The 13,319-nt window shown below is 33.3% G+C and overlaps 1 protein-coding gene across 2 annotated transcripts; it reads left to right on the top strand.

Annotated features, from left to right (window-relative positions):
* The first annotated feature begins 681 nt into the window (after nucleotides 1-681).
* Nucleotides 682-5,157, top strand: LOC116413187 (uncharacterized). 2 transcript variants are annotated; one of them, XM_052899340.1, is made up of 3 exons: nucleotides 682-864; nucleotides 2,023-2,439; nucleotides 4,399-5,157. In XM_052899340.1, the coding sequence occupies exons 1-3, from the start codon at nucleotides 770-772 to the stop codon at nucleotides 4,409-4,411; spliced, it is 525 nt and encodes a 174-aa protein (XP_052755300.1). In that variant the 5' UTR covers nucleotides 682-769; the 3' UTR covers nucleotides 4,412-5,157. The 2 variants fall into 2 exon arrangements, with proteins under 2 accessions (XP_052755300.1, XP_052755301.1); XM_052899341.1 differs by having other exon boundaries at nucleotides 786-954.
* Nucleotides 5,158-13,319: the final 8,162 nt, after the last annotated feature.

Below are 13,319 nucleotides of genomic sequence, written 5' to 3'. Positions count from 1 at the left end.
AATTTAATATTTTTATTAATATAAAATTGTATAACAATAATATTTTAAGATAAGTAGAAATATTGTTAAAGCATTTCATCATCATCATGATTTTATCCATTATCCGTCCACTGCTGGACATAAGCCTCCCCCATAGACTGCCATAAAGAACGGTGCTGAGCCACCTGCATCCACTGACTTCATACAATGCATTTCAAGTCGTCCATACAGGGTCGCCACTCAAAAGCATTTATTAATTATTTATTTTTTATAAATTTTATCACACACAATACAACTTGTTTACAGGGCGGACTTAATGCTTGTTAACATGCCTCTGCCAGTCAAATGCATTTTTATTTGTTAAATCAAACAATAAATATAATTAAATATTATATTTTTACAATTGCAAATAATAACAACGCATGAAGGGTATCATAAACGTTGCAATATATTCTGTGATATGCATGGCTGTTCATATTTATACATACACTGATACCTGCTACTTTCCATCAGGTATTACTTACGATACCAAAAGAACGGTAAAATAGCCCTTCTTTTTAACTTTTCTACAAAAGTAAATACTCATTTTATACAATAATTCTATTATATCTTAAGAAATTTTACCACTTTAATATTTTTTCTTAAAAAGGTTTTACCGAAAACTGAATCGAATATGACAAATCGTGTCTGTCAATCCTAAAATTTCACACTCAAGCCGTTCACCAATTAATCAGTTGTAAATATTTATGGAGAAAAGATCGCTCAAAATTATAAAATGTGGTGAGTCTCAATGATTGATAAAATTCTTCAATCGACGGCCGGTAAACCGTGTTCTTGTCCAAAAGGAAAAATATGTTCAGCATGCAAGAAAAAGAAAGTTATAAAGTAATTTCCTTTATTACTTACCTACCTTTGAATAAAGGCGTCAGATTCAGACGTTCAAATGTATTTTTACGTTGTGGCAAAATATAAAAGGTAAAATAATTATTATGGAATCTAATACATATTTCATGAATTCATGTCAAGAATTAAATTATTGCTGGATGTTAGAAATGTTTTGTTGTGTTCATAATGAAGTATTTATAATAAATAAACGAAGAAACTAAATGTATTAATTAACATAGAAACTTGACGATGTGATTAATGCCAATCCTGACAATTTTCAAGTATTATCACTCTACACCAAATTTAATATCTATTCTGTTACAAAAAAGAACCGGCGAAAAACTTTCCTTTTTCAGTCTGCTTACGAAGATTGGTCTTTAGTAGTGAGGTATCGAATCAAGCTGGCTCGAGTGCTGACTCGAATAACCACCGAGTACTTAGATATTCGAGTACATAATATTACAGAAATAGGGTACCCGATATTCAAATACAGATTTCGTGCTCGAATACTACTTTTCCGAGTTTTCAGAATCGAATCAGGTTTCGATTCATTTAACGAGTAACTACCAAAACACGCAAATACTAAAATAGGCTAACTCGGCGCTTCAGTAATCTGTATAGCTACTTAATTTAAATCGATACTAAATATTATATATGGCACTCTAAAAGAGACCGCACCCGCGACTTCATTAATGAGATTGGATCTAAAAATAAGTATTCAATTTTCCTAAATTAAAATGTACCCGAAATGTTACCTGACTCAGTCCGAAAGCAAGCCTTTGTCAAGTTAACTTTCATTAAAACTCATTAAAAAGTGTCTGCTCTCTTTATATAAATAAAAGCTGAGTATAGTATAGAATAAACATTTCATGCGCAATTATTTTAAATTGTTAAGTACATTTATAAATACGTGCGAAAGTTCATAATTTACTATGTACCTATTTAACACTTACTTTTTCTTTCATTAAACTAGTGTTTAATAAAAGAAAAAGTAACTAAAAAAGTATTTAGTTCGCCTGTACTGATTATTTTGGATAATCAATATATAGGTATGGATTATTCAAGAAAGCCTTGTCTCGTTATTTATCCCAAATTTTAAGATGAACAAAATAGGTAACGATTATTATTCTTAGGTTTCTGTTTTTTTTTTTTTTCTAGACCACGTATACACGTTGAACAGCCAAAGCGTCTCCCTGTTCCAATAGCAATCAATCATTATAAAGAGAGAAAACCTACCCTAATAAAAATATCCGAGAGTGTTAAATCATTGCGTAATCGAAATTATACCAAACACGAATTTACTTTTTGCAATTGGTATAAACGTCGTAAGGCTCTAAGAGATTTGAAGAAAGAAGAAAAGAGAAAAAGAGAAGTGTATTTACAAATAGCTAGAAGAGAAATAGAGAAGGAAGTCTTAGAGCAGTTAATACAGCAACAGAGATTAATAGAAAAATATGTACCACCGCCGAAACCAATTCCAATTGTGAAGACGAAAACCGAAAAAGTGCGTTCGAAAGGAAAGTCAATTATTGCAAAGCCAAAAGTGAATTCCCGCTATGTGACAGTTAAACGATAGTAAGTGAAATATAAGCCTTAATTCTTCTGTAAAAATATGAGCCTTAATTTTTAATAGGTGTAAATGAAATGCCCTAAATGAAATGCCCTAATAACCCAATAACTCCATCTGGGGGAAAGGGATTGTTAGTAATGTGGACTCTCAGTCCCATTGCAAGCAATATACTCCATCAGGTCATCTTCCACGTGATCCCCCTGAAAACTATTGTGCTAAATTCCAGGTGTATTCATTATGATGGGCTAACTGACCTGTCTTTTCATGTTCATCTATCATTTATCACTGGTGCCCCGCCAGTGCCTACCGTTAGCGTAGGCGAGGTTTCCATTCCGCTATCATCCAATAAAAAAAAAACATCTGCGTGATCGATTAATAAATCTGGCGAGGTACCAGTGAGTAATGATAATTACAATGAAGGCAGGCAATTGGTCCATTGTGACGAATTTACCAAAAATTAATCACGTTGGTTTCCAAAAAGAACCGCGTGAAGGTCGACCTGATATATTAGTGATATATTGCTAATATTGAGACGTCCCACTATTGAGCACAGATTTCTTGTAAAAAAAAGTATATCAACTATATTTAGCAAATACGGTAACTAGACGATTTAGTGTAAGGTTTCTTCAATATGGGTGAGATGCAAGTAATGGCTTTACAATAGCTTATAGCTGCAACTGCCTAGTGAGATCCATGTTGAAAAAAATATTTTGTCCACCGATATTTTGAAAATGTATCTCCTGTTCGTCATGAATCACTTTTTTTTAATGATTGATAATGGAATGGCAACCCCACCTGCGCTATCGATATACGCTGGCGGGGCACCAGTGAGAGATGGATAAGAATAAGAATGAAAAGGCAAGTCAGTTAGCCCATCGATTCAGCACGATGGTTTCCAGGGAGGACCAGGTGGAGGTCGACCTGACAGGATATATTGCTAGCAATGGGACTGGTAGTCCGCATTACTAACAGTCCCTCCCCCCTCATGAACCACTTAGATTTCTTAACTATAAGTCTGTTTCGGTGACCCAAGATCCATTCCGCATTTCATCTCCCAGGTACAATAATTTTTAAGGATAAGCAAGCTGAAGCGGCCATGGGCTGGTCATATAGCTAGAAGAACCGACAACCGATAGGAAAGAAAAGTTCTTGTATGGTGACTTCATACGGGCAAACAGTGCAAGATGACCATGACTAGGTGGAGTGACGACCTCAAATGCAGGATATCAGTGGATGCATGTAGCTCAGGACCGTTCCTTATGGCAGTCTATGGGGGAGGCCTATGTTCAGCAGTGGACAGATAATGGCTGAGATGATGATGATAATGTAAAATAATATACACAGAATTCAACCGTGAAGCAGTTGTGTTTGCATGGCTGTGTTTCGGTATGAAGGGTGGGATATGGCGTGAATTTACTGGGTACAGAGGAATAACAACTGAGTCCTCAGGAATGGCAACGCATGGTGGGTATCATGAGTGAAACAGTATACTCTGTTGTGTCCATGTTAGTGCTCATGTCTATAGGCGACGGTTACCACTTTACATCAGGTGGGCCGTCAGCTTGTTTGCGATTCTAAGTTGTATAAAAAAAACACTATTTCTTTGTACACCACATTTACGCCACACTACACACACAAATAACACACACTTTTACACTAACTATTGCTGAACTTCCAGTGATGCGACGTTCGAAATAAGTATTGCCGTAGAATTTTTTTTTTTCTATTTAATTTAACCTACCCTCCAAAAAATAATCATAATATTGTCTGGTATGCAAATTGGAAATCTGTAATTGGCTAATGTATGGTGTAGATATAATAATTTTAATTATTCTAAATATAAGCTGTTGATTCTAGATGTAATATAAAAATAAAAAATAAAATACCTTTTAATGTAAACACGACGGAGGTCGCCACTTGTACGCTTTTTTTCTATTTTCTCAAACATCTTTTATTTCTTCTAGCAAAACCACCTAGACACTAAGTACAAGGTGCATGAATTGTTGTTATCGAATCTGCTGTCAATTCTACTGCTGTCTGTCCTGTCTCCTTATTATTACATTCGCATTAATAATGCTTATATAAACTTGTACTTAATAAAAAATAGTAAATGTATGAATTCATGTAGAGATTAAACTACTGTATCAGATGTCCTAAGATAATTTTTTTATTCTGTAGTGTAATAACTTATTATTATCTAATTTTAGTTATTTTTAAATACCTAATAAATCGATACTAATGATAAGTGAAATACCTACTGTAATTAACATAATGTTAAATGTTTGTTTTAATATTTAACCCCTAAGTGAGCATGATTTGCGAAACCTAATAATATGTATGAAAAAAAGTGATCTCGGGCACAAAGACAAAAAATCTAAATATTGCTTGATAATATTATATTTATAAACATAGTGATAATTTATTTAAATATTTCTCTTTAGATAGATATGTATTTGATAGGTAGGTAATAGGTTTCTACTGTATCTTAATTAGTGGAAGTTACTTATTAGAAACTTATATCTTTTTACGAGAAAAATAAGACCGTTATTAGGCTGTAAGAATCCCTAAAAAAACATCGCTGAACGAATAACATTATAATTATATTTCGTGTAAATTAAATTTTGTGATGTATCTCACATCACACACTGAATATGTCTAAAATTATGTCCAGCACTGTAAAAGCCCGAATTACGGTAAATCTATTTTTTATATACTTACATCAGAAACGTGACAAATAAAAAAAGTGTCATTAAATTAAAATGTGCAAATACATATGTTACTGTACAGAAAGACAGGTTAAGTTTGGTTTAGTGAAAGATACAAAAATGATCTTGGTTTTTATAAAATCCTCACATTTACCAACTCACGTTGGTAAGTACTAAGAATTACTGGTGAATCTTAAGATTTACCAAAGTGCGGGCTTTTATATTAACATATACGTATACTCATAAATGATGGTAGAGCACAAGCTTAACACCATCAGATTAATGAATGAATAGTTTGTTAAATCTCTGAAGGCTTTCTTTAATTGATATACGATATATTGCTAGCAATAGAGATAGTAGTAGAAAATTTGTCGGAGATTTTATTTATTTTATACAACTTAGAATGGCAAACAAGCTGACAGTCCACCTGATGGGAAGTGGTAACCGTCACCTACAAACATGAGCAGTATCATGGACATAACAGAGTATATTGTTTCGCCCATGATACCCCCCATGCGTTACCATTCCTGAGGACTCAGGTGTTATTCATCTGTACCCTCTAAATTCACGCCACATCCCACCTTTTAAACCGAAACACAGCCAAACAAACACAACTACTTCACGGTAGAAACACGAATGTGACAGAGGGACCCAAGCAATCGACTTTTGTACAAAGTCTCCCTCTGGTAATAAGGATATAAGAGATACTTTGGAACCTATTTGCTAGATTCGAACTCATGATCCATGGAGGATTATAAGTCATGACAGTACCTATTCGTACATATACCACTGAGGTTATCCATTCTCAATTTTAAATAAAATAAAATTGAAATATCTCAAAACAAAAGCACTTAATTAAATGTACATATAAAATTAGATACTAATTATTATTTAATAAGGTATCACTATTTATTACATTATGAGAACTTGCAAACAAATTAGAAAATCAATATAACAAACATTCTAATCTCTTTTTAATAGTTCTTTTATATAAACAGTACTTCTACTAACTAAAATCGCCGTGTGGTCCCAGCATAGACAGGGTCCCCTTTTCTATTCCCGTGGGTGTCGTTAGAGGAGACTAAGAGAACTTAATAGTCGAGGGATAAGCAGTAGCGTCCGTTTTAAAACGTCACCAAAACCTAACCGCGGTTGCTAATCCGCCTGCCAAGCATGGCAACTACTGGCAAAACTCCCCAACAGGGGAGGTCTATATTCAGCAGTGGACAGTTAACGACTGATAAGATACGATTACTAATAAAAACCAAAACATGTTGTGTATCAAGTCGTGCGTTTTTCAAGGCACTTTCTTCCCACGCACAACCACTCTTTGGAATCAACTTCCAGCAGCAATATTTCCGAACCGATACGACAACATAACCTTCAAGAAAAGAGCATATTCCTTTTTAAAAGGCCGGCAGCACGCCTGCAATGCCGTAGGTATTGTGAGTGACCATGGGCGGCGGTAGTCACTTACCATCAGGTGAGCCGCATGCTCGTTTGCCCCGTGTTGTAAAAAAAAATCAAGTACGTACTACATAGTTAGTTATCCCAAAAAGGATTACTTGTTATCAACAATAAATTTATCCTAACATAATCCAGCACCCTGAACAGCACGAGATACTTTCAAGCACTTTCCATACAAGTTTGATTATGTAGATACTCCCGAAACTCTTGTCGGTGGCAATTTGTATGACTTTCGATCTTGTGTAGAACATGAAATCCACTGCATGCTTCGGAAAGCACGTTCAGCTATTGATCCCAATAGTTTATGTTCAATCACTACATAATCTTACTAGAGAGTATGCCGTAACTACGTCTTTGGTATATCGTTTACATACGTACATACGTTCACTATGGTTACCTTTTCGTAACTTTTATTTTTGACTAGCTATAATCGCAAATTTGTTCGAGTGTACTATCTGTATGGTTGATGCGTTAATATTGCACATTTTTTTTATTTTTTACGCCATCTATTGTCTATTAGAGTCATCACTCTATTTAACAATAGTGTAGGCCGATGTTTCCCAACGTGGGGCCCACGCCCCACAGAGGGGCAATTTGATAGTTAAGAGGCGGTGGAGAGCAATTAAAAAATGGACTCGTAGCGATTTTAACCTTCTTGCTCCGGGTCATTTAAATGCAATGCTATGAGTAGATATCAGTGCCCAATTTAACAAAAAAGTAAAAAAAAATACTGTAAATATTTATTAGGTATAATTTTGTTTGACACTACCAAAATTTCAACTGGGCGATTAGAGTCCTCAAGTAACCTTTATCGGGAAAAATTTATTTTCTTTAATTATGGCGGCATAAAATTTTAGAAATGTTCAAGTGGGGCATGGCACAAAAAAGGTTGGGATACATTGGCGTAGGCGAAAAGACTGTAAGCTGGTATAGAAACACGGCGTCTTTATGAAGGTAATATAATTATAAAAATGTATATACAAAGCAGAAAAGAGAAAAAGAAAATCAGTAAACAAACAAAATATGATAATTACTATGTCACAAAAAATACTTTTTACCATACTCTTGGCCACAGCAGAATATCAGTGTTTTGCTCTTTTAAAGGCAAAGCAATAAACTGAGCTGTGACCATTTTGTGTTACTATGGCACACGCATGAAGGAATGTTAACAAAGGAGATTGTTAGATTATGTATTTTGTTTTTGTATTTTTTTTTATTTGTGCTTTTTTTATTTTTATTCTTTTGTCTCTTTTGCTGTGTATTACGTGTATGATTTTTTTTTATTGTAATTTGTGTGCTGTAAGTAATGTAAATAAATTATCTATCTATCTATCTATCTATCTATCTTTTTAATATAATTAAAAAGTATAATTATAAAGTTTTTATAAATATAGATTGTTTTGGAGAAGGGGGTTATTTTTCAATACTTTTCATACCTTATAATATACTATGAAAATTTAACTAAAATAATTTCAACCGTTTTTACTTTTACTACATGTAAAGATAAGAATAACTCACTTCCAAAATAACCAAATTAAAATATTAAGGATTAAAATATGTAAAAAAGATTCCCGAACTAATTATTAACACAGATAAGCAAAGTTATTAAGTATCTAATCTGTGCCCAAACTTTAGTATTTAGGTCAAATTTTATGACAAAAGCCGAACAATAAACTTCGGTCAGAGAATTATCTTTGGTCGGACATTATCTGCCCTAAATGGACCCATGAACCATTTACAAAGACACGCAATTCTTAAAAAATAACTCAATCAAGTCAAATAATATATTTATTCATGTAGGTTTTTTTTTTATTTTTATTGAAATAGGAGCGTCTTATTTTCGAAACTTATTATGTGGAAAAATGTTTGATATTAAATTAATTAAACCATTTAGGTATATTGAGGGCTTCAAAACCTATGAGCGTGCAGGTGAAGATTATTTTCGACATATATACACAATTGTATGACATATAACAACAAATGGGACAGAGTGGGTCAGGATAGACGAGAGTGGAAAGGGTTGGAAGTCTTTGCCAAATGGCAAACAGATCTTCAAAAAATAAGGAAGAAGCAATTATTAGAATAAGTTATTTTGTTTTAAGTTTTTAAAATTTTATATCTGTTTTAATGGCAGTACTAAGTTGATCTGAATAAAGGCTATATTATATTAACGCGCGTGTAATTGCAGGCGTTCATAGGCCCCGGTAACTGCTTACCATCAGGTGGGCCGTATGCTTGTTTGCCATCTCGGTAGTATAAAAATATATAAAAATTAATACTTAGATAAAAAAATAGACATTTTACATAATGAAGTAGGTGCGTTTAGAGCCACATATATGTATACTTATTTACAGTATATTAGACTCAATAACAATAATCTGAAGAAGGGCAAAACAGTCCCTTCTGTCGCCATGAACTGGGGCGTCGGTGATAATAAAAAGAGATCTAAGCTATAAGGCCAAAATAATATGTTGATGTATTACGACAAAAATAAATAACAACAGCGATATCAACCCGGACAAGTTACAAAAAACTAGATAAGTATATACGTAAATATTATCTTTTTTTTAATACCTATAATACCTACTAATTATATACATATATTGTATCTGTGAAATCGAATTGATTTGCATGAACTAAAATTTGATATGAAATACATTATATCTATCTAATTACTAGATACAGTTTACCTGTAGTAACTATTTATTATGTATATCTATAATAATAATACAAAGAGGAAAGAATTAATTTTCTGTATGTTTGTTTGTAATAAATAAACACAGAAACTACTCGTCTAATTTAAAAAAAAAAATACCTACAGAAAGCTATATCATCAAAGAGTAACTTAGGCTATATATTATTTTTAAATCATTACGAAAAATACAAAAATGTAACCCAAAATAACATAAATTTGCCTATAATGTGTAAACCCGGGGGGAAATACTAGTATGTAATATATATAGGTTTGTACATATTATGTATTCCTTTATTAATAAATACATGTAAATTTAAACATAGTTGTCATTTTTGTAATATTTCATTTGCTTTTAAGATATTTTGTTTTTTGTTTTATAACACAGGGGTCAAACAAGCCGAAGGCTCCCTTGACCGAAAACGACTACCACCGACTAAGTAGGAAGAATTGCTGGTGTTTTATCTTTAGGATGGAGTGTGCTCTTTTCTTGACAGTTTTACTATTATATATCTTTTTAGAAATACTTCTGCTGAGAGTTGGTTCCACAGTGCGGTCATAGACATAGAAGGAAGTGACTGAAAAACCGCAATATGGAGGGCCGCCACTCATTTGAAACATTTTGTCTCTGTCATTTCACAGAATGATAAAGTTAATTATACATTTATACTTACACCAAGATATGATTTTTTGGAGTATTCTGAATTATATCATCATACCAATCGGTAACTGTCCACTGCTGAACATAGGCCTCCTCTGTAAGGAGGGTTTTGCCAGTAGTTGACATGGTTGGCAGACGAGTTGGCAACTGCATTTTTTTTAATGGGTGAAAATGGATTGGTAACCCCGTCCGCGCTATCGGTACACACCGACGAGGCACCAGTGGAAGATGATAGGTGAGAATGAATGCAAGTTAGTTGACCCACCATGATGAATTCGATAAGAATTAAACATGATGGTTTCCAGCAGGAACCGCGTGGAGGTCAACCTGAGAGGGTATATTGCTAGTAATGGGGCTATTAGACCCCATTACTAACAATCCCTTTACCCCCTGGCAACTGCAGTTAGGCTATGGTAACGTTTTACGAGGGACGCTGCTGCCCATCCTCGATCATTAATTTCTCTTAGTCGCCTCATACCACACCCACGGGAAAGGAAGGTAAATTATCATACTTTACCTATATGATAGCATTATTTCTTGTATTCATTCTTATAAACCATAAAGGTCATGTATGAACTAAAGAAAGGTGACTTTTGTATATTACTAGCTTGTAATGCTCTTTGCGTCAAACACGCTATAGAGATTATGAAGAGATTAACAAAAGCGACTCAGTTATTTAGCCGTGAAAAACATGGACCCATAGTAGATAGAAGGATAGTAAAAATCGAACAGACTTAATTTTTTTTTTATTCAACTTAGAATGGCTAACAAGCTGACGGCCCACCTGATGGAAAGTGGTAATTGTCGCCTATAGACATGAGCAGTAACATCGACATAATAGAGTATACTGTTACCCACGCCGTGCCAATTTCATGTATTTGTGGTAATTAATAATATTTATAAACGTATGCATTATTTGATATTATACATTGATAGTTTACATCCATGTTACGTTATGTTATGGAGATATTATGTATTGTGTGAGGTGCAAGGTTCCTTTAATAAAACCATTATATAAAGTGGACAATATTATGAGAAAAACAATCGTAAAAATTGGTGTAAAATATGTATGTCATACATAGTTTTATAAAAATTTAAAGGGTTACAAAGCGGCCAACAAAAGATCTAGTAAGTACCATATATCTGATATTAGGCTAATATCGTCGTACTTACTATACCAGAATTACTACACCATATAGCATTCTATAACTTTTACCAGAATTTACTTGTATTTATATTATTATCCTGGAAGTCTCTTAAATGTCTAACAGTTTATTTTCTGGGCCCATAACCTTTATATACTTTAAGTCAGCTAAATATATACAATATTGAAATAGATATAATAAATATATAGGAAATGACTAAAATAGAAATGTTTAGGATGTTCGCAGTAGTAAATAAGTACTTATACTTTTACAATAACAAATAATAAACTATAATTACTACTATTATTATCTAATATCAACATCAATCAGAACCTAGGCACCTACAAATCTTACAAAACTACAATGTCGACATCACGAGACAAAATAGTAATCATGTAGATATAACGAACACTTCGCGTGTTCGCAGTCTGACAGGCCCAGTTAGTGTGTAGATACATGTGTATCTAACTCTGATGATGTCAAGTTCACGAACCCTAATGAATATATTTATAATTTGAATAATGATCGCTAAAGATAAACAACAGTTCCGCTAACAATTAAATATAATCACTATACCTACTTATGTAATTGTCGATAATGAGAAATATGTGTTTATTAAAAGGCCTATTTTATTATGAGCAGACTTTTGTCTCACGTGTCTAATTATTATTTATTTCGGAGACTTCAAAAATACGAGATTGCAATTCGTCTATATCCTCTATTTTATATATAAATAAAACAAAGTTGGGTCAGTTACACCATTTATAGCTCCAAAATGGCTGGCCAGATTTTAATGATGTATAATTTGTTGGATAACTATTAAAATATCGGAAAGATTCGCGTAAAAAAAAAATAAAGAAAAAATAATTTTAAACTGTTAAGCGGCAAATAAATTCCCAAAAAGTGTATTTTAATATGTAATAAACATTTTTTAAATAAACTCCTTGTTTAATTTCTTATCGATTTTTTAAATGTGATCTTTCTTTGAGTCACCGTGTATATATATATATATATATATATATATATATATATATATATATATATATATATATATATATATATATATATATATATATATATATATATATTCCCTGTAAATTAATTTATTTTAGCACAGGTCGCCATTATATAGCCATAGTAATATTAGTAATATGTAGATATATTGGAGCGAGATATACAATCAAGAGTAATCATGACCATTCATGACCAAGTTATATCGTATCTAACTGTAACTATCGTATATAACTGTGAACAAATTTGTTTATATTGACTTATCAACGGACTTTAAAATAACATTAATAACCTAATTATGGTTACACGTGCGTTTGTAATTGTCAATCAATATGAAAATTCACTAAATACAAGTATACAATACATTCACACTGATGTATCGCCCTAAATATCTTTCTATCACCCTAAGGGATGTTCAAAAATAAAGTGGACTAAAGGCAAATCAATTTATCGATAAATAACTAAAAACACACAGGGTTTATAATTGATAATAATGGTATGGTAACCGGGGGAAAAGGGATTGTTAGTAATGGAGACTTAGAATCCTATTGCTAGCAATATACCCAACCAGGTCGACCTCCTCGTGGTTCTCCCTGGAAACTATCATGGTTAATTTCTGATGAATTCATCATGATGGGCTGACTGGCCTGTTTTCATTCTCATTTATTACCCTTCACTGGTGCTCCGCCAACGTATCCCGTTAGCGCAGGCGGAGTTACCATACCATTTTCACCCATTAAAAAAATGGTATGGTAACCTGCACTAACGGTATACACTAACGAAGCACCAGTGAAGAGCGATAGGTGAGAATAAAAAATGAGGTCAGCTAACCCATCGTGATGAATATACCTCAAATTCAGCATGATGGCTTCCTGGAGGGGCCACGTGGAGGTCGACTTGATTAGGTATATTGCTAGCAATACGACTAGTATTCTGCATTATGAACAATCCTTCCTTCCCAATACACAGAGTTATCTATGAACAATGGCAGTCATGGAATTCCTTGGACATATAACCAAACGATATCCGAACACCCTAGAAAATCGGGGGGAAAGAGATTGTTAGTAATGGGTTCTAACAGTCCCATTGCTAGCAATATACCCTATCAGGTCGACGTGGTCCACGTGGTTTCCCCTGAAAACCATCTTAATTAATTTAGTTAATTCTTGTCGAATTATTCACGATGGGCCGACTAACCTGCCTT

This window comes from Galleria mellonella, unplaced genomic scaffold, assembly GCF_026898425.1.
Source record: "Galleria mellonella isolate WM207_F2 unplaced genomic scaffold, CSIRO_AGI_GalMel_v1 utg57, whole genome shotgun sequence".
NCBI classification, from domain to species: Eukaryota; Metazoa; Arthropoda; class Insecta; order Lepidoptera; family Pyralidae; genus Galleria; species Galleria mellonella.
This window is presented reverse-complemented; position numbering and strand designations above follow the sequence as displayed.

Coding starts and splice junctions, on each gene's coding strand:
- LOC116413187 (XM_052899340.1), top strand. CDS start 770: ATGATTGATAAAATTCTTCAATCGACGGCCGGTAAACCGTGTTCTTGT. Junction 865..2,022: donor AAGAAAAAGAAAGTTATAAA/GTAATTTCCTTT, acceptor TTTTTTTTCTAG/ACCACGTATACACGTTGAAC.